General features: G+C 41.5%; 1 protein-coding gene across 1 annotated transcript in view; it reads right to left on the bottom strand.

The window, feature by feature from the left end:
• Nucleotides 1–22,746, bottom strand: part of LOC109890781 (matrilin-4) — a 58,058-nt gene that overhangs the window by 31,906 nt on the left and 3,406 nt on the right. The window contains exons 2-8 of the mRNA XM_020482809.2: nucleotides 21,403–21,544; nucleotides 20,984–21,183; nucleotides 20,267–20,657; nucleotides 19,723–19,845; nucleotides 18,999–19,121; nucleotides 7,332–7,454; nucleotides 3,742–3,864 (exon numbers count right to left, since the gene is read on the bottom strand). Coding sequence (XP_020338398.1) covers nucleotides 3,742–3,864; nucleotides 7,332–7,454; nucleotides 18,999–19,121; nucleotides 19,723–19,845; nucleotides 20,267–20,657; nucleotides 20,984–21,183; nucleotides 21,403–21,475 — 1,156 coding nt within the window. The 5' untranslated portion in view covers nucleotides 21,476–21,544. The remainder of the gene's footprint in view (nucleotides 1–3,741; nucleotides 3,865–7,331; nucleotides 7,455–18,998; nucleotides 19,122–19,722; nucleotides 19,846–20,266; nucleotides 20,658–20,983; nucleotides 21,184–21,402; nucleotides 21,545–22,746) is intronic.

The raw sequence follows: 22,746 nt of genomic DNA, 5'->3' as shown, positions 1-22,746 counted from the left end.
GGCTTCAGGCATGATGATGCCTTTGCTTGATGCTCCAGTTGGAGATGCTGATACTGAAGCATGCTTTCAGGGGAGGATGAGACTGACTGAGGATGACCCATGGTATGCTGTGGGTGAGGTAGTAGAATAAATCTTACACCACCACAGTTCCTTGCTATACATTTTTTATGATAGGTTTTCTTTCCAGTATGTTTGTTCTCCCTGTTGTGAAGGTTTCGAGTCCCTGGGTGGCATGAAGCCCAACTGGGGCAGGATAGGAGTAGCTGAGAGGACCAGATGGTTTATAATAATGCTTTGCTATGCTTTACTGTTTTCCATGACCAAAGTTTTATCCTGTATCTTACATGTCAATAAACAATAAAGTGTTATCCTGTTTTTGCTAAGTGACACCCTTGTGGGTGTCAAAAGGGGGACTTAAATTTCACACCATTTTCTTTTGTTCTGTTTTTGAATGAGCTGTTGTTCTCTTTTGACATGAAGGTATTTTAAACTTTGTGACTGTTATATGATTCATTGCTGAATTTTTGTTCACACCCTTGGGGGTGTGAAAAAGAGGGATTATTGGATCCTGTGTTTTACATTATAGCCATTACCATATATATGATTGAATATTATCTGCTGTTGGCTTGTGTTGATGTATGTAAGTGTTATGCAACATAGCTGACTTGAAACATTGTTAAAAGTGTCAGGGCCAGGGGACTTTCTCATGCTGGAAAAAATACAGAAGGGAGGGCACATTCAGAGCGTGGGGTTGCGAGAACAAGCGGTCTTTTGTTAGATAACAGGAGCCAGGTGCGAGATAACGGTATGGAGCATGAGAGCCTGGCTGCAACTTCTCTTATGACATTCCAGAATCGCATTGCAGTGGATATGCTACTGGCGGAGAAAGGTGGAGCTTGTACTATGTTTGGTGAACAGTGTTGTACTTTCATCCCTAGTAACACAGCCTCCGATGGTAGCTTGACCATAGCCCTAGAAGGTCTGCGGACGCTTAATGGTAAAATGAAATCTCATTCTGGGATGGATACCTCGATGTGGGACTCCTGGATGAGTGCGTTTGGTAAATATAAAACCCTGGTGTCCTCCATTTTGGTATCCATTTCGGTGTTCGCTGCCATTTTAGTTCTCTGTGGATGATGTTGCATTCCATGCATCCGTTCCCTTACCACTAGGGTTATCTCTAGAGCTATTGACCCTTCCTCCCCTTCCCAGATGTTTCCTCTGCTGGATAAAGACCTACTTGAATTTGAGGATGAGGAGGAGAGTGCCTATTAGGTTTACATTATATCTGCTGTTGCCTTATGGGGATGTATGTATGTGTTATGCAAGTGGATCATTCCGCCTGACTTGCCTAGTTTAAGTCACATCTCTTTGGAGATGTGAAGAGAGGGAATCACAACTTTTTCCTGCGGGAAAAAGTTGGCTTATGTAGACAAGCATTTTACTTTTATTTTGAGCTGTTGCTCTCCGCTCTGTTAAATGAGGGTTGTAAGTTCCTAGGTGGCTGGTAGCCAACTTAGTACATAGTGGGATTGAATGGAGAACATGATGGTAATACATATATATCTATTTCTGTTTAATACCGTGCCTTATTTCATAGTCCCCTTGGGAGAAGTTTCTCTTTGTGTCTGGATCTAGTTAGGTTGTGTCACGTCTCTGGTGAGACGTGAAGAGAGGGTTTTGTAGAGAAATGCTATTTCTTATGCAGGTGACCAACCTATTGCTAATACAGGGCTACAACTCAAAGTAAAGCCTGTGGGGTCCCCTACAGGATAGCTCCCGCATTACACTAACTGCCAAAACCAGCGCACACACATAATCTCCTTTGTAGCTGAACATTGTGTGCCCGAAGAGGATTCTACGATGACGGACAGACAACTGAGCCAATGGCGGAAGACTACAGACTACACCCCAGCTGAACCAATCCAAAGATCCGATCTTCCAGAATCAACCTACTTTCTGTTCTATATATAAGTGGTGTACTGATTGTAACGGTCTCTTTGCCTGCCGTTCCGTACGAACCAACGGAGGAGCCGTAATTACGCTGTTCTAGATATCTTCACTCTGAATAAACTGTCGCTTGTCATACAATTTACCACCTTGTCTGAATCGATCCTTGACCGACTCGCCCGTCTACATATCTAATTTCTAACACTAGCCAAAGAGCCATTGTACTGGTTGAAGTTTATTATTAAGCAGGACAATCATACGAGCCTTAAAATGCAATTATAATCCAAAAGTTGTGTGCAATGCACTCATAAGCAACATGTAAATAGAGGCTTTTTTTGCTGGCGTTCTATAAAAACTCCCGTGTTCTTCCACCAACTTGCACGAATCACCCTCATATGGCAAAAACGAATGTAGACATTAATAAATGCATTTCTAAAGCTTCCCCAAAAAATTGAAAATGGTAAGGGGATGCCAAGATGGAGACACTGTGGCTTCAACACAGCGCCTATCAGTCATCTAGTGTATATAGTTTATAAATGATTGGTCTCGTTCCAACTCCCTACTATGGGACACAGTGCCCCCTATCAGTCATCTAGTGTATTTAGTTTATAAATCATTGGTCTCGTTCCGTTTATTACTCTGAGACACAGTGGAGATTGAATTTCAAAATTGATGTTGCAAATTATAATGTCTAGATGCTTTTTACAGTGGTGATTAAGTTTATAAATTGCATGGCTGGGCAGTGGGTCTTGGTAACAACGTAAATGATGGCACTTTTTCTGAACGTACTCGCCATGTGGATGGTATTTAGTGTATCATGGGCATGATAAACAGATGTTTTATTATCACATACACCAGATAGGTCTAGTGAAATGTGTTGTCTTACAGGGTCAGCCGTAGTAGTACGGCGCCACTGGAGCAAATTAGGGTTCAGTGCCTTGCTCAAGGACACATCAACAGACCAGTGTTGCCAACTATTTTTCAGTGAGATCTGCTATTGGCTCCTTGATTTGTCCCAGAAGTCACTAGATGGCATTTTGAATTTGTCGCTAGAGTCTTTTACCCATAAAAGTCTCTGGAGGGGTCTGAAAACTCACTAAATATAGCAACTAAGTTGCTAAATTGGCGACACCGCAACAGATTTTCACCTTGACGGCTCAGGTATTCAAACCAGCAGCCTTTTGGCTACTGGCCCAACACTCTAACCGCTTAGGCTACCTGCTGCCCTAGACTATAACATTAGGTCTAACAATGGGAATTCCAAAACACCCGTTGTATAAATAAGCATAATTTTCAACATTTTAAAAATTAGATTTGGCCTTTTGGCATATACGATAACAATGGTATGGCAGAAGCACACTTTTCAGAACAGTCATAATGATGACACTACTCTGTCATTGTAACGATGCATCTATTAAGATGCCTAAATATGAACTCTTGCATAGCATGATATGAATGTGCTATAGATATGCTATGGATATTTTTCATTAATCTTTAATAATGTGGTTGGGACATGTTATAACATGTTCATTAAACACTTATAGATGTGGAATGAATGTGTTATGGATATATAGTCAAAGTTAATCGTTAAATATCATTTTGATTGAATGACATTTTAGAACAGATTTTCACTATTCATATTTTAAAGGCGGGTCTCGGGCTTGACCAATATGGAACAGATTTGTTGTGCTCACAATGATCACTGCAAACCTTAACAAGCAGCCACCTTAAATATGCTGTTGGATAGATCTGCTCCCAGCTAAATACATTCTACTGTTTGGCCTCACTAACTTGTACAGGTCTTCTTGTCATTGTTGAGAGTGTAGCCAGCATTGCAGTTGCAGGTGAAGACGCCTGGCGAGGCGATACAGATCTGCTCACAGTCATGCTTCCCCTCACCACACAGGTCCATCACTGTGTTTCATAAAAAACAGAGACACTGATTACGACATGGCTGTGGTGTCATGTACAGAATACAGTTCATTAAGGTCCACACACATTATGCATTATCATGCAGTAAGGAGTTATGACAGTCTTAAAATGTCTTATCATTCCATAATGATCCTGAGGTAAAATCTTTTGAGTCGTGTTGAAAAATTGCCAAAGACAGGAGATATCATGTGTTGACTGTAAAACGGTATGAACTCATACATGCTTATAACTAATATTAATTTATTACGCGTGTGCACCTTAGGTGAAGTGATACCCATTTACTTCATACTGGCAGTCCAGCTTACTACTGATCATCCTAACCATCTTGAACGTTATGCAGATTTGAGGATCAGCTGAGAAAAATATTCCGGCAGTCAGTCAAATGTACTTTCTGACTGTTTACCGTTTGAGTTATTGTATTTATCATTTACAACTGCGACCTGGTAATACCAATGATGCAAAAGTATTCATCCCCCTTGGAGATTTTCCTATTTTGTTGCATGACAACCTGTAGTTTAAATCAATTTTATTTGGATTTCATGTAATTGACATACACAAAATAGTCCAAAGTGAGAAAAAAAATAAAAAACTTGTTTAAAAAAATTCGAAATAACAACAAATCGGAAAAGTGGTGCGTGCAAATGTGTACACCCCCTTTGCTATGAAGCCCCTAAAAAAGATCTGGTGAAACCAATTACCTTCAGAAGTCACGTAATTAGTTAAATAAAGTCCACATGTGTGCAATCTAAGTGTCACATGATCTGTCATATCATCTCAGTATATATACCCCTGTGAAAGGCTCCAAAGTCTGCAACACCACTATGCAAGGGGCACCATGAAGACCAAGGAGCTCTCCAAACAGGTCAGGGACAAAGTTGTGGAGAAGTACAGATCAGGGTTGGGTAATAAAAAAATATCAGAAACTTTGAACATCACACGGAGCACCATTAAATCCATTATTAAAAAATGGGAAGAATGTGGCACCACAACAGACCTGCCAAGAGAGGGCCACCCACCAAAACTCAGGGATCAGGCAAGGAGGGCATGAATCAGAGAGGCAACAAAGAGAACCAAAGATAACCCTGAAGGAGCTGCAAAGCTCCACAGCGGAGATTGGAGTATCTGTCCAAAGTACCACTTTAAGCCGTACACTCCACAGCGCTGGGTTTTACGGAAGAGTGGCTAAAAAAGCCATTGTCTAATGAAGAAAATAAGCAGACACATTTGGTGTTCGCCAAAAGGCATGTTGAAGACTCCCCAAATATATGGAAGAAGGTACTCTGGTCAGATGAGACTAAAATTTTGCTTTTTGGCCATCAAGAAAAACATTATGTCTGGCACAAACCCAACACCTCTCATCACCCCGAGATATTCATCCCCACAGTGAAGCATGGTGGTGGCAGCATCAGCATGATGCATGTGGGGATGTTTTTTGTCGGCAGTGACTGGGAAACTGGTCAAAATTTAAGGCATGATGGATGGCACTAAATACAGGGATATTCTTGAGGGAAACCTGTTTCAGTCTTCCAGAGATTTGAGACTGGGACAGAAGTTAACCTTCCAGCAGGACATTGACCCTGTCACGCCCTCACCATAGAGAGCTCTTGTTTCTAGTCAGGGCGTGACTAGGGGGTCTTCTAGTTTAAATGTTCTATGTTGGTGTTTCGTATGGTTCCCAATTAGAGGCAGCTGGTAATCATTGCCTCTAATTGGGGACCATATTTAAGTAGCCATTTTTCATATTTAAGTAGCCATTTGTGGGATATTGTTTATGTTTAGTTGCCTGTGTGCACGTCATGACTTCACGTTTAGTTGTTTGTTTCACGGAGATGAAAAATATGTGGAACTTTACTCACGCTGCGCCTTAGTCCGCTCATTACGACGATCGTGACAGACCCTAAGCATACTGCTAAAGCAACACTCGAGTGGTTTAAGGGGAAACATTTAAATGTCTTGGAATAGCCTAGTCAAAGCCCAGACATCAATCCAATTGAGAATCTGTGGTATTACTTAAAGATTGCTGTACACCAGCGGAACCCATTCAACTTGAAGTAGCTGGAGCAGTTTTGAAGGGGCAATGATCCCAGTAGCTAGATGTGCCAAGGTTATTGAGACATATCCCAAGAGACCTGCAGCTTTAATTGCAGCAAAAGGTGGCTCTACAAAGTATTGCACGCTCAAGTTCAGTTTTTTTGTCTTATAATAAAAAATAATAAAAAAATATTTAGCATTTTCAAAGTTGTGTAAATCAAATGATACAACCCCCCCCAAAAATATATATATATATTACACGGGGGTGCATACTTTCGCAAGCCACTGTAATTGTAGACACGTCTGGCACAAATAAATAACAAAACAGTACAAAAATATTGATATGGCCAGTAAGCATTATCAGGAGATACTCGCAAACATTTATGCACGTATGCATACGTCATTGTGATGTACCAATTGGAGAAATAACCAACATACTTTTTTTGGCACATGTATGATGATGAATGAATAAATTAATAAAGGCTTTAGTATTATGTTTGGCGGTATAGTCATCCATGGATGTGGCCTGGCGAAAATATAAGGTTTCACTTCATGGGAACTATCTGTCAAAGAGCAGATTGATCTTGAGATTTTCTCGAGTATTTCTAGGCAAGTGACCATATCCAGTTGAGTCCAGTGTATTTGATTAAGTTAGAAAACTCAGTGAAAGTGAATTGGATAACAAAGGCTTGGTTGGATAGCTTTTTTTGTTTGTTTGTTTTTAAGTAGAGAGGAGTAACTACTGTAGGTCATACCACTTATTAGGTTTGTGTTTATTAATCTAATGTTCGTTCATTAGATTAACAGTACACACAGATAATGGTCACCACTTTTTCCGAACATCCAATTTAGAGTATTTTTCCCCCCATGTAAAATAAAACAGTTGTACACCCAAATGGCTATGTGTAGACTAATGTAAAAAAACAAAAACATTTTTGTCAATTAATCTTACATAGACTTCAATATTTGGGTTCAATAGCTGAAGCGTGCTCCTGGCTTTATAAAGATTCAAGCCTCTTAAAGTCCCAGTGCAGTCAAAAATTTGATTTTTCTATGATTTATATATATTTCCACAATATGAGGTTGGAATAATACTGTGAAATTGATGATAATGCCCTTTTAGTTGGATAGAGGTTTGGCCTGCCTGTTGACATCACCTGGCAGTAAATGATCTAAATATGAGAGTTCCAAACCTCTGCCAATAACAGCTAGTTTTCAGTTTTCCTTTCCCCACTCAGACCACTCCCAAACAGTCCTAGCAAAAATACTTACTTGAGACAGCTCTTTGCTGTTTATTTTTTAACCATTTTAATTGAAAACAATCACAGTAAGGAACTGTACTTAATTGTTACCCAGAAATGATTTGATATTGAGATAAAAGCAGCTGCATTGGCCCTTTAAAGTGTGTAGAAACTTACTCTGGCAGGTTTTTCCATCCTCTTGGAGCGTGTATCCCTCAGCACAGCGGCAGAAATAGCCATTCAGTACATCCACACACTCATGCTGACAGCTGTGATTCCCAAACGAACAGTAGTCGATCACTGAAGGAAGGAAAATGCAAGAAAATGATATGCTTGTAGAAATTCATTTATAATGCATAATATTAAATAGTATTCAGTAATGCTCTTGATTGTATTTGTCACACATTTATGTAGTGCTAATGAAGGCTTTATGAAGGCTTCATAAGCTGCACGTCATTTAAAGCAGGACCCTTAAGTCTATGGGAAATATTGCTTTAATTGTGACTAGGGGGCAGTATTTTCATTTTTGGAAAAATAACGTTCCCGTAGTAAACGGGATATTTTGTCAGGACAAGATGCTAGAATATGCATATAATTGACAGCTTAGGATAGAAAACACTCTAAAGTTTCAAAAAAATGTAAAAATATTGTCTGTGAGTATAACAGAACTGATGTTGCAGGTGAAAGCCTGAGAAAAATCCAATCCGTAAGTGCCCCATGTTTTGAAAGCGCTGCGTTCCAATGTGTCCCTATTGAGCAGTGAATGGGCTATCAACCAGATTACTCTTTCTCCGTATTCCTGAAGGTGTCTACAGCATTGTGACGTACTTTTACGCATTTATGTTGAAGAATACCCGTAGGCGGCTACATTGCGCAAGTGGTCACCTGATGCTCCCAGAGAGATTCTCTCGTAAAATACAGAGGTAGCCATTACTCCAATCGTTCCTACTGAAAAACGAATTGTCCCGATGGATATATTATCGAATAGATATTTGAAAAACACATTGAAGATTGATTATAAACAACGTTTGCCATGTTTCTGTCGATACTATGGAGCTAATTTGCAATATTTTTTCGCCGTTTTCGTGACTGCAATTTCCGGGCGATTTCTCAGCCAAACGTGAAGAACAAATGGAGCTATTTTGCCTACAAAAATAATATTTTTGTAAAAAAGGAACATTTGCTATCTAACTGGGAGTCTTGTGAGTGAAAACATCCGAAGCTCATCAAAGGTAAACGATTTAATTTGATTGCTTTTCTGATTTACGTGACCAAGTTACCTGCTCTAGCTGGACAAAATGCTATGCTAGGCTATCGATAAACTTACACAAATGCTTGTCTAGCTTTGGCTGTAAAGCATATTTTGAAAATCTGAGATGACAGGGTGATTAACAAAAGGCTAAGCTGTGTCTCAATATATTTCACTTGTGATTTTCATGAATAGGAATATTTACTTGTAATATTTATGTCCGTTGTGTTATGCTAATTAGTGTCAGATGATGACAACGGTCCAGTTCACGGGATGGGGTGTCACTAGAGGTTAATGGAGTCAGACCAAGGCTCTGCATCTGTCCTTGTGCCTTAGTGCTGCTTTCTACTGGAGGCCACATTATTTTGTAGAGATTGGAAACCCAAATTGGTCTAGACAGATAATTTCTGGCCTGGTTTAGATGTTATCTGTCGGAAAGATATCAGCTTGTCTCTGTTGATGGTTGGTCTTTTGACAACTGTAAATTTCGGTGTTTCTCAAGGTTCTGTTTTAGGACCACTATTGTTTACATTATTTTACCTCTTGGTGATGTCATTCGGAAACATAATTTTAACTTTCACTACTATGCGGACAATACACAGCTGTAACTTTCGATGAAACATGTGAATCCTCAAAATTGCCCTCCCTGGAAGCCTGTGTTTCAGACATAAGGTAGTGGATTGCGGCACATTTTTAACTTCTTAAGGTATTGGGGACAGCATTTTCACTTTTGGATAAATAGCGTACCCAATTTCAACTTCCTGCTACTCATGCCAAGAATATAAAATATGCATATTATTAGTAGATTTCTAAAACTTGTTTGTGAGTATAACAGAACTTATGTATCAGGCAAAACCCAGAGGACTAACTGTTCAGATTTTTTTTTAGGTTTCTGTCTGTTCATTGAGATCTCATTGGGAAACGATATTTCTTAGGAACATGTTTTCAGTTCCTACCGCTTCCACTGGATGTCACCAGTCTTTGGAATTTGGTTGAGGTTATTCCTTTGTGCAATGAAGAAGTATGGCCATCTAGGAACTGCGTAACACTGTTGAGAGTTGCGCAAGACTTGAAAAGTAGCTTGGTTTGTTGTCTTCCTGTATTGAACACAGATAGACCCGTCTTCAATTTGATCAATTATTAATGTTTAAAAACACCTAAAGTTGTATTAGAAAAGTTGTTTGAAATGTTTTGGCAAAGTTTACAGGCAATTTTTGAAATATTTTTTAGTGATGTTGCGCAATTTGGAAGCTATTTTTTTCTGGGTCAAACGCGCCAAATAAATGCACATTTTTATATATATGGACGGAACTAATCGAACAAAAGCACCAATTGTGATGTTTATGGGACATATTGGAGTGCCAACAAAAGAAGCTCGTCAAAGGTAAGGCATGTTTTATACACTGCTCAAAAAAATAAAAGGAACACTTAAACAACACAATGTAAATCCAAGTCAATCACACTTCTGTGAAATCAAACTGTTCACTTAGGAAGCAACACTGATTGACAATACATTTCACATGCTGTTGTGCAAAGGGAATAGACAACAGGTGGAAATTATTGGCATTTAGCAAGACACCCCCAATAAAGGAGTGGTTCTGCAGGTGGGGACCACAGACCACTTGTCAGTTCCTATGCTTCCTGGCTGATGTTTTGGTCACTTTTGAATGCTGGCAGTGCTTTCACTCTAGTGGTAGCATGAGACGGAGTCTACAACAAGTGGCTCAGGTAGTGCAGCTCATCCAGGATGGCACATCAATGCGAGATGTGGCAAGAAGGTTTGCTGTGTCTGTCAGCATAGTGTCCAGAGCATGGAGGCGCTACCAGGAGACAGGCCAGTACATCAGGAGACGTGGAGGAGGCCGTAGGTAGGAGGGCAACAACCCAGCAGCAGGACCGTTACCTCCGCCTTTGTGCAAGGAGGAGCAGGAGGAGCACTGCCAGAGCCCTGCATAATGACCTCCAGCAGGCCACAAATGTGCATGTGTCTGCTCAAACGGTCAGAAACAGACTCCATGAGGGTGGTATGAGGGCCCGACGTCCACAGGTGGGGGTTGTGCTTACAGCCCAACACCGTGCAGGACGTTTGGCATTTGCCAGAGAACACCAAGATTGGCAAATTCACCACTGGCACGCTGTGCTCTTCACATATGAAAGCAGGTTCACACTGAGCACGTGACAGACGTGATAGTCTGGAGACGCCGTGGAGAGCGTTCTGTTGCCTGCAACATCCTCCAGCATGACCGGTTTGGCGGTGGGTCAGTAATGGTGTGGGGTGGCATTTCTTTGGGGGGGCCGCACAGCCCTCCATGTACTCGCCAGAGGTAGCCTGACTGCCATTAGGTACCGAGATGAGATCCTCAGACCCCTTGTGAGACCATATGCTGGTGTGGTTGGCCCTGGGTTCCTCCTAATGCAAGACAATGCTAGACCTCATGTGGCTGGAGTGTGTCAGCAGTTCCTGCAATAGGAATGCATTGATGTTCCCCAGACCTGAATTGAGCACATCTGGGACATCATGTCTCGCTCCATCCACCAATGGTTGCACCACAGACTGTCCAGGAGTTGGCAGATGCTTTAGTCCAGGTCTGGGAGGAGATCCCTCAGGAGACCATCCGCCACCTCATCAGGAGCATGCCCAGGCGTTGTAGGGAGGTCATACAGGCACGTGGAGGCCACACACTACTGAGCCTCATTTTGACTTGTTTTAAGGACATTACATCAAAGTTGGATCAGCCTGTAGTGTGGTTTTCCACTTTAATTTTGAGTGTGGCTCCAAATCCAGACCTCCATGGGTTGATAAATTTGATTTCCATTGATCATTTTTGTGTGATTTTGTTGTCAGCACATTCAACTATGTAAAGAAAAAAGTATTTCATAAGAATATTTCATTCAATCAGATCTAGGATGTGTTATTTTAGTGTTCCCTTTATTTTTTTGAGCAGTGTATTTTATTTCTGCGTTTTGTGTAGCGCCTGCAGGGTTGAAATATGCTACCCTCTTTGTTTACTGTTGTGCTATCATCAGATAATAGCTTCTTATTATTCTTTCGCCGAAAAGCCTTTTTAAAATCTGACATGTTGGCTGGATGACGCTTTAATTTAGTATCTTACATGTGTGATTTAATGAAAGTTAGATTTTTATATCATTTTATTTGAATTTGCCACGCTGCATTTTCCCTGGCTTTTGGCCCCTATACCATATGAAGTTAACTTTTAAACTCGGACAAAACAGAGATGCTAGTTCTAGGTCCCAAGTAACAAAGAGATCTTCTGTTGGACCTGACAATTAATATTGATGGTTGTACAGTCATCTCAAATAAAACTGAAGGACCTCAGCATTACTCTGGACCTTGATCCCTTTTGACGAACATATCATGAATTTTTAAAGGACAGCTTTTTTAACATCAGAAACGTTCTGTCCAAGAATTATGCAAACAAATGTATCCATGCTTTTGTCACTTCTAGATTAGACTACTGCCAAGCTTTACTTTCCGGCTGCCTGGATAAAGCACTAAATAAACTTCAGTTAGTGGTAAACACGGCTGATGGAATCTTGACTAGAAACCAAAATGTTATTATTTTACTCCAGCGCTAGCCTCTCGACACTGGCTTTCTGTTAAGTCAAGGGTTGATTTCAAGGTTTTACTGCTAACATACAAAGCATTACATGGGCTTGCTCCTATCCATCTTTCCGATTTGGTCCTGCCGTACATACCTACACGTACGCTATGGTCACAAGACGCAGGCCTCCTTACTGTCCCTAGAATTTCTAAGCAAACACTGGAGGCAGGGCTTTCTCCTATAGAGCTAAATTTTTATGGAATGGTCTATGTGGCCATGTGAGAGACGCAGATTCGGTTTTGGCTTTTAAGCCTTCATTGATGACTCGTCTCTTCAGTAGATCCTATGATTGAGTGTAGTCTGGCCCAGGGGTGTGAAGGTGAACGGAAAGGCACTGGAGCGACGATCCGCCCTTGCTGTCTCTGCCTGTCCGGTTCCCCTCTCTCCTCTGGGATTCTCTGCCTCTAACCCTCTACGAGGGGGGGGGGGGGGGGCTGAGTCACTGGCTTACTAGTGCACTTCCATGCTGGCCCTAGGAGGGATGCGCCACTGACGTGATCTTCTTGTCTGTGTTGGTGCCCCCCCGAGGGGGGGATATCTGTGGGCTATACCCGACCTTGTCCCAGGGTAGAAGGTTGGTGGTTTGAAGATATCCCACTAGTGGTGTTGGGGCTGTGCTTGTGGGTGGGGTTATATCCTACCTGTTCGGCCCTGTCCAGGGGTATTGTCAGACAGAGCCACAGTGTCTCCCGACCACTCCTGTCTCAGCCTCCAGTATTTATGCTGCAATAGTTTGTGTTGGAGGGCTAGGGTCAGTCTGTTATCTGGAGTATTTCGCCGGTCTTATCCGATGTCTTGTGTGAATTTAAGTATGCTCCCTCTAATTCTCTCGCTTTTTTTCTCCTTCTCTCTCTCCTCTCTCTCTTTTGCTCTCTCTTCTCACGAAGGACCTGAGCCCCAGGACCATGCCTCAGGACTACCTGGCCTGATGACTCCTTGCAGTCCCCAGTCCATCTAGTCATGCTGCTGCTCCAGTTTCAACTGTTCTGCCTGTGGCTATGGAACCCTGACCTGTTCACTGGAGGTACTACCGTGTCCCGGACCTGCTGTTATGGACTCTCTCTCCACCACATACTGTCTCTAACTCTGAATGATGGGCTATGAAAATCCAATTGACATTTACTTCTGAGGTGCTGACCTGTTGCACCCTCTACAACCACTGCGATTATTATTATTTGACCCTGCTGGTCATCTATGAACGTTTGAACATCTCTGCCATGTTCTGTCATAATCTCCACCTGGCACAGCCAGAAGAGGTCTGGCCACCCCTCAGTGCTTGGTTCCTCTCTAGGTTTCTGCTTTTCTAGGGATTATTTCCTAGCCACCATACTTCGACACCTGCATTGTTTGCTGTTTGGGGTTTTAGGCTGGGTTTCTGTACAGCACTTTGTGACTTCGGCTGATATAAAAAGGGCTTTAAAAATACATTTCATTGATTGATTGTCCTTCTGGAAGGTTCTCCCATCTCCACAGAATAACTCTGGAGCTCTGTCAGAGTGACCATTGGGTCCTTGGTCACCTACCTGATCAAGGACCTTCTCCCCCAATTGATCAGTTTGGCCGGGCGGCCAGCTCTAGGAAGAGTCTTGGTGGCTCCAAACTTCATCCATTTAAGAATGATGGAGGCCACTGTGTTCTTGGGCACTTTTAATGCTGCAGAAATGTTTTGGTACCCTTCCCCAGATCTGTGCCTCGACACAATCTTGTCTCGGAGCTCTACGGAAAATTCTATATTTTTTTTGTCACAAAAAGATGCTTGACTATGCATGGAATTGGTAGCTTTGGAAAGAAGACACTCTGATGTTTCCAGAACTGCAAAGATTTTCACTGTGAGTGCCCCAGAGCTCATGCTACAGGCGAAACCAAGATGTTTCTGCAACCAGGAAATGAACAGGATTTCTGAGGCTCCGATTTGCATCATCTCCTTATATGGCTGTGAATGCGACAGGAATGAGCCTACCCTTTCTATCGTTTCCCCAAGGGGTCTGGAGCATTGTGACGTATTTGCAGGCATATCATTGGAAGATTGACCATAAGAGACTACATTTTCCAAGTGTCCGCACAGTGTCCTGCGTGGAAATTGGTGCGCAAAACTCAGGTGCTGGTATTTTTCCATGGGATTCTGAGAAAAAACCATGCTTCCACGAACGGCATATCAATGAAGAGATATGTGAAAAAACACCTTGAGGATTGATTCAAACAACGTTTGCCATGTTTCGGTCGATATTATGGAGTTAATTCGGAAAAAAGTTCGACGTTTTGGTGACTGAGTTTTCGGTTCGTTTCGGTAGCCAAATGTGCAGTAACAAAACGGAGCGATTTGTCCTACACAAAGAATCTTTCAGGAAAAACTGGACATCTGCTATGTAACTGAGAGTCTCCTCATTGAAACATGAGGTAAATTATTTTATTTGATTCCTTTGCTGGTTTTTGTGAAAATGTTATGTGCTAAATGCTACGCTAAATGCTAAGCTAGCCATCAACACTCTTACACAAATGATTGATTTTCTATGGTTCAAAAGCATATTTTGAAAATCTGAGATGACAGTGTTAAGCTAAGCTTGAGAGCAGGCATATTTATTTCATTTCATTTGCGATTTTTAGAAATCGTTAACGTTGCATTATGGTAATGAGCCTGAGGGTGTAGTCACGCTGCCGGATCCGGTATCGGTAGTTCAGAGAGGTTAAAACCTGTTGAGGCGATGGGTTCCCCTACGGGAACTCCACCCCCCCGTTCAGCTGTAAAGGTAGCGTAGGGAATGCAAAAATATTCTTTAGAAATATTTAACCTCCACACATTAACAAGTCCAATACCTCAAATGAAAGACAAACACCTTGTTCATCTACCCAGCGTGTCAGATTTTTTAAATGTTTTACGGCAAAAACACAACAGATATTTATTTTAGACCACCACCAAACCAAAGAAAAAACGTAGCCATTTTTTCCAGCAAAAGATAAAAAGCACAAAAGCAGGATAAAAAAAAAAATCTATCACTAACCTCTTGAAAATCTTCATCAGATGGCAGTCATATGACATGTTACACAGTACATTTTTGTTTTGTTCGATAATATGCATTTTATATATTGAGACACAGCTTAGCCTTTTGTTAATCACCCTGTCATCTCAGATTTTCAAAATATGCTTTACAGCCAAAGCTAGACAAGCATTTGTGTAAGTTTATCGGTAGCATAGCATAGCATTTTGTCCAGCTAGCAGCAGGTAACTTGGTCACGGAAATCAGAAAAGCAATCAAATTAAATTGTTTACCTTTGATGAGCTTCGGATGTTTTCACTCACGAGACTCCCAGTTAGATAGCAAATGTTCCTTTTCTCCAAAAATATTATTTTTGTAGGTGAAATAGCTCTGTTTGTTCTTCACGTTTGGCTGAGAAATCGCCCGGAAATTGCAATCACGAAAACGGCGAAAAATATTCATGATTAGCTCCATAATATCGACAGGAACATGGCAAACGTTGTTTATAATTAATCCTCAAGGTGTTTTTCAAATATATATTCGATAATATATCCATCGAGACAATTCATTTTTCAGTAGGACCGATTGGAGTAATGGCTACCTCTGTATTTTACGCGAGAATCTCTCTGAGAGCATCAGGTGACCACTTGCGCAATGTAGCCGCTTACGGGTATTCTTCAACATAAATGCGTAAAAGTACGTCACAATGCTGTAGACACCTTCGGGAATACGGAGAAAGAGTAATCTGGTTGATAGCCCGTTCACTGCTCAATAGGGACGGATTGGAACGCATGTGCTTTCAAAACATGAGGCACTTCCGGATTGGATTTTTCTCAGGCTTTCGCCTGCAACATCAGTTCTGTTATACTCACAGACAATATTTTTACAGTTTTGGAAACTTTAGAGTGTTTTCTATTCTAAGCTGTCAATTATATGCATATTCTAGCATCTTGTCCTGACAAAATATTTACTACGGGAATGTTTTTTTCCCAAAAATGAAAATACTGCCCCCTAGTCACAACAGGTTTTAAGTGTTCTTCGTCTTCATTAAAAAGTATGTATTCATCTTACGCTGCGCCTTGGTCTCCTCCATTCGACGAACGTGACACATGAGTTGGGATTATGGCTCATTGTTAGCTAGCTACATGTCTGAACAAAAGACTCTCGTCTGAGTGTGCCAGAGCGCTGAATTGACTAATGCTCAAAACCCACCGAATATGGCCGCTGTCAGTAAATGTTGGCCAAAAATCGTAATTACATTGTTGCCAGCAGCAGTGTTACAGTCACCAACGTTCTAGATAACATGAAAACAACCTAACCAGCTCTGTTAGGGCGATTAAAATGGTCAGAGTAGGGTGTTCTCTCATTTGTGTCTGGAAGTAGCTAGCAAGCTAGCCAATGTTAGCCAGTTAGCTTGGGTGCTTGACTGCCGTTGTGAGGTCAGAGTGTTCGGATCAACCCTACTCATTGGCAGACAATCTGACAGCACAGTTGCACTCACCAACACTCTGGATAACATATCAGCCTAACCAGCTCTGCTAGTGCAAGTTATGTTCAGTGAGCTGTTCCTTCATTTTTGCCTGAAAGTAGCTAGCAAGGTCATTTGGGTGCTTGACTGCTGTTTTTAGTACAGAACGCCTGCATCTACCTTTGATGAATGTGCCGGAGGAGATGGCTTCCGTTTTAACCAATTGTGCTATTGTGTGTTTTTTCACGTTATTTTTCACGTTATTTGGTTGTTTTTGCCACCGTCTCTTATGACCGAAAGTGCTTGTGGACAGCGATTACTCACGTCGTACTAGACAAATATTTTTTATTTAACGAGTCAGACGTGAAGGATTTACTTCAGACGATGGACAAGGCCCAATCCCCGCCATTCGCATGAAGAAGAGACCGAGATATTGGGGACATAGGTTGGGGTGCCTTGTAAGGATCTGACAGCGAGTGAGTAATCCCCCTCTACCATCAGTCCTATTAGCCAACGTGCAATCAATTGATAACTAAATGGATGAGCTCCGATCAAGACAATCCAACCAATGGGACATTAAAAACTGTAATATCTTAAGTTTCACAAAGTCGTGGCTGAAGCCGACATGGTTAACATACAGCTGGCTGAGTTTTTGGTCCATCAGCATAATAGAACAGCTGAGCAAAATCAAATATTGAGGAAGTCTTAAGGTTTTGCTCGTCTGAGGTAGAGTATCTCATTTATATATTTTTATTTTATTTATTTAACTAGGCAAGTCAGTGAAGAACATATTCTTATTTACAATGACGGCCAAACCCTAACCCGGATGATGCTGGGCCAATAGTGCGCCACCCTATGGGACTCCCAATCACGGCCGGTTGTGACGCAGCCTGGAATCGAACCAGTGTCTGTTGTGACACCTCTAGCACTGAGATGCAGTGCCTTAGACCGCTGAGACCCTCGGTATCAGTGGAATGATAAGCTGTATACCACACTATTTACTTAAAGAGTTTTCATCTATATTTTTCGGAGTTGTCTATTTACCACCACAAACCGATGCTGGCACTAAATGAGCTGTATAAGGCCTCATCTCATGGATGATCAAATAGACAGGTGTGTGCCTTTCCAAATCATGAACAATCAATTGAATTTACCACAAGTGGACTCCAATCAAGTTGTAGAAGCATCTCATGGATGATCAGTAGAAACAGGATGCATCTGAGCTCAATTTAGAGTCTTATAGCAAGGTGCACTTGATTCAGCAGCCCTAGCACGGGAATGGCAGTGTTCCCATTTTTCACCATTTCATGTGTCTGAAAGTAGAACTCCGACTACACGGCAGGCCCAGAGAGCAAATCAAGTGCACCTATAGGCCTACTGCTGGCCAATCAGATAGCTCAGATCACTGTGTCTGCACAGTTTCCTCGAGCCATAGACAGTAAAAACAAAAAGTGTTCCCATTTTGAACCATTTCATGTGTCTGAAAGTAGAACTCCGCATATTTTGCATGGGCTGCATCTCATTCCACTGCATCCGCAACTGTGGTGAAAGGTGTCAGAGCTAGAGCAGTGTTTGTCAGACCACGAGACATCCCGAAAATCAGTCTTCTCACGAAAGCCTCTGTAGCGTCTGATCTGTTTGGGCTACACACTAATATGGTGGAAAGGTGAGTCTCTCACGAACACGTACATGTTGGTTGTTTTGCTCTAGGACGCCCACAAGCCTCACATAACTAGTCTGAATGTAGCCGGGTACCAGTTTAAAAAATATACAGAAGCATATATATGGAGATAGTTTAGAGCCTAAAATAAGAGGTTAAATACATTTTTTTTAAAGTTACATGACACATCAGAATAAACTTCATTTAGACTTTTGGGGGGACTGTCTGTTTATCCAAGTAAGAAGCTGTTATTCAAAGTGTTTCTATGGGCTAATAGCAGCGAGGCCAAATTCAGTGTTTCACAATGCTGGGAAAATACTTTTCCAAGTTCTGCAGATGTTATATCGGTCTGCTAATTCAGGACTATTAATAGCCCAGTGCACTACTTTTGTGAGAAAAAAATTAACAAGTAATAATAATAAAACATCTAAAAATCAATAATTACATTCTGGCTAAAACCAGCGCTGCAGCTGCAATAAATGAGTATATCAATGTGTTCCTATAAATTAATTATTATGCTCACTCATCTGTGCCTCAGAAGTAATAAAACATATGATTTAGGTATGTACCTAAAATTTTTGAAAATAATTTCTAAATGGTCTGAGAAGAACAACATTGGCAGGGTAATTCAAGCATAGCCAATATGCAGTGATAATGTATTCGGCCTATTGCCTACTGCACAAACATCGTTGCTACATAACTGTTTTTAATTGGTTAATGTTTCATAGGCTTTTAAGTAATGTTTCAAAAAAATCTGAGCAGTAGATCCCTGCTTGCAATTTGACTCAGAAACTGTTCTTGACTCAGAAAAGGTTGGTGACCACTGGTCTATGGGTTTGGATGGATTATGCTATGATGGCCTCACTAACTTGTGCAGGTCTTCTTGTCGTTGTTGAGGGTGTAGCCAATGTTGCAGCCGCAGGTGAAGGCTCCAGGGGAGGGGATACAGCTCTGCTCACAGTCATGCTTCCCCTCAGCACACAGATCTATGGCTGTATCATACAAAGAGACAAAAATCACGGTTGATGGTAAATCAGTAACTGCTGAATCCTAACTTGACCTAGGGCTCTATTCAATCTGAATCGTTACAGATTCTGTGATAGAAATGTGAAGATAATTTCCATTTGAGATGACATATGCAGCGCTTATCGTGAATTCAGTAAGCTAGAACATTGCCTTTAAATTTCAATGACGCTGTAAAGCTGAACTTCCGCAATGCATATTGAATAGATACATGGCTACATGCTCACAATTAAAACTTTCTTACAAATTTCCCATTGGCATATACAAGAACCAGGCCCAGTTACTGTTGGATGGGCTGCCATGGTTGTCTATGGTTTCCATACTGTAAATATAGGTTGTCAGCTGAGATGTCTCCGCTGTCGTTACCTGTCCCACTTCATCCAGCTTTCTTTTTAATCGAGAGCTCGTTGCTCGTTTTTGTTTTTACTTGTGATCAAGTGATGAAATTAAATTCAAGTGATGAAAATGAATACACTACAGTTATGCATGCACTTGACTGACATTATATATCGTTCATTAATTTTAAAAAAGCATTAAGTTGTCTCATGTCTAGCCCAATGGACAGCCTACCTGTGCAGGTCTTGGAATCCTTGTTGAGAGTGTACCCTGGCCGACACAGGCAGTGGAAAGAGCCAGGGGAACTCTCACAGAGGTGCTCGCAGCCATGGTCAGACTCCAGGCATAGATCCATCCCTGGAACCCCAGCAGGTGAGCAAAGACATCTACCTTCAATCACTCTCATATCATTGACATTAGGAAATATCAAGGATTTGCTCATACTGTTTTGGAAGATGATCAAGTTCCCCAAAGCTAGAATTAGAATTAAATGTTTGATATTGTGCTGCCAAGGATGTAACTTATAGCGAGAGCTGAAAATGAGTTGAGTTTATGAGGACAAATTAACGGATAAACATTTTACAAGCTTTAAAAGTCTCAGGTACGAATACATACCTTTGTGAACACTGATGACCTTGACACTTCAGCAACTGTAAAGTGTGATTTTCTCAATATATGATTGAAACTGAGTGGTATCTTGATAATTGCTTACATCGCGCATATTGCTGTACACACGTTTGATGATAATTCAAAAATATTATATATCAACCCAACCCACCACAGAGCTTGTCCTGGAACTGCAGGCCAAACTGGTGGATCAGGTCAAAGGACTCCACCAGGAAGACATGATCCTCGAAGGGTGGCGATGCCATGGCGCGCAGTGAGGTCATATCCGCCCGGGCCACGCCTACTGTGTAGATCTCGATGCCCTTGTCCCGAGCCTCGGCCGCCACTTCCGCCACACGGTCCTGGGGCCGTCCGTCCGTTACAATGACAGCTACATTGGGCACCTTGGGTCTGTCACCCTCAGCTGCCGTGAAGGCATGGTTCATGACATACTTGATGGCCAGGCCCGTCATGGTGCCCTGTGCCAAGGGGATGATCTCATTGATGCCTTTCACCATGCCCTGCAGCTTTGCGTGGGTCTTGAGAGAGAATTCGTTCTGAACCTAGAGTCATAGAAGCATACAAAGCATCAGTCACCTCTTCATCTGCAGGGTTTGAATGTCTAACTTACTATATTTAGGTACAACTGTGTCTTTAACAGTGAAAAAAACCTTTTAGTTAAACCCTAGGGAAAAAAAACATGGCATCGCAAATGCTTTTAGCCTTTAGTGATAGTTCTCTAGACTTTGTGGAGTTACAATAACTACGATTGGAAATGGAAGACAAGATAAGAAATACATGCCAAGAACTATCTTCCCTCTCCAAGCGTAGTCCTTCACTAAGGTGTAAAAACACAGATAAATTGAGAACTAGATAAAAGGTTGTGGACCTGGCTGGAGTACTGTACCAGGCCCACCCGGGTAGCGTTCGATCCCACGTCCAGTGTGTGGATGATGTCGATCATGAATTTGCGCATGGTCTCAAACTCATGGGGTCGCACACTGCGAGAGCTGTCAATAATGAACACCAGGTCCACTGGGCCAGACTTGCACTTCTGCTCCGGTGCCGGATTGGAATTGAGTTGAATATCTGCAAATTCATCACAAACTGCATGAATATGAAATTATCTACGGCATAAGCATACAAGTAAACAGTAATTTTGTTTGAATTTCATTAACTTCCTTGCAAAGCCAGATCTCATTCTAATTGAATCTAACACAACATTATGAGGTAAGAAGCAATTGAATGTGTGCCGAACTGCAATGCATTCATGGTAATTTTATTACTTCACTGTTGGATTAGGCTAACCTGCTTTTGGCCTAGCCACAGCCAGGGTGGCCAAGACTAGCAGAACAGACACACAGACACACAGCTGTCTCATGTTTAGGGTGCTGGGCTGGGAGCTGGACCTGTCGGAGCTGGTCTGGGTTTAGGCAGGCTTCACACTGCACTGCAATGAGAGAATACAGAACAAAACATGTCAGAGACATCCATGGGTACTTTACCACCAGCACATTCCTGCCCAGCTCTGCCATATAAATTGACATGAGCCATGAATCCCTCTGATATGAAAACGTATGTTAAATCCCACAGACTAATTTCATAGATAACAAGAGAGTGATGGAAAGAAGAAAAGAGGGATACAGACAGAACTAAGTGTGATGAAAAAGATAGATCAGGACCTCGCAAAGAGCCCAGATCCTGCTCAGAGAAAGCCTTATGCATTGTGGTCTTGATCAGTCTCACTTGTTCTCCTCCCAGACTCAGTGCAGAAATAACTCTAGACGTGTGTTTTAGAAGCCTCCTGCCGTAACCCTGTGCATGTGTCTGTGTGCAGGTACAAAGAAGCTTCAGTGTGCCCCACTACCAGAGTATGTGAGCAAGAGTTCTGCTGTTGGAAATCCTGTTGGAAAGTGGTCAGCATTTAAACATTTCTTTGTATTAAATCACTATAGTCTATAAATTGCACATATAGGCTGTGACATACTTAGAATTTAATACAAATTAAACAAAAAATGACTTATTAGTGCCTTTGAATTCATTTTTAAAACACGAGTTTGGCCAGTCTGTGGCTTCAGGCTCATGCTATGACTGGAGAGCAGGAGAGCAGGCCAGCAGCGGAGAATATCATCCACACTTGCAGAGCCACTGGGGATGCATAACATCCCTTTGGTCACTCTTGCGAGGCTGGGCAGAGATGCAGTTTTTTTTATATAGGTAGTCCTAAAGGTTTTTAGGCAAAATAAGCCAATCAAAACGGAAAGCTCCTTGAACGTGGCAATATGCCAGGCCTATTGGGCCAAAATTCATTATGGCCTATTGATAAGAATGTGATTCCCATTTAAATATATATATATATATATATATATATATATATATATATATATATATATATATATATATATATATATACATACACTACCATTCAAAGGTTTGGGGTCACTTAGAAATGCCTTTGTTTTTGAAAAAAAAGCAATTTTTTTGCCTTATTTAATAAAATAACAGAAAATTGAACAGAAATACAGTCTAGACATTGTTAATGTTGTAAATGACTATTGTAGCTGGAAACGGCAGATTTTTTATGGAATATCTACATAGGCGTACAGAGGCCCATTATCAGCAACCGTCACTCCTGTGTTCCAATGGCATGTT

The sequence above is a fragment of the Oncorhynchus kisutch genome, linkage group LG5, assembly GCF_002021735.2.
Source record: "Oncorhynchus kisutch isolate 150728-3 linkage group LG5, Okis_V2, whole genome shotgun sequence".
Classification (NCBI taxonomy): Eukaryota; Metazoa; Chordata; class Actinopteri; order Salmoniformes; family Salmonidae; genus Oncorhynchus; species Oncorhynchus kisutch.
This window is presented reverse-complemented; position numbering and strand designations above follow the sequence as displayed.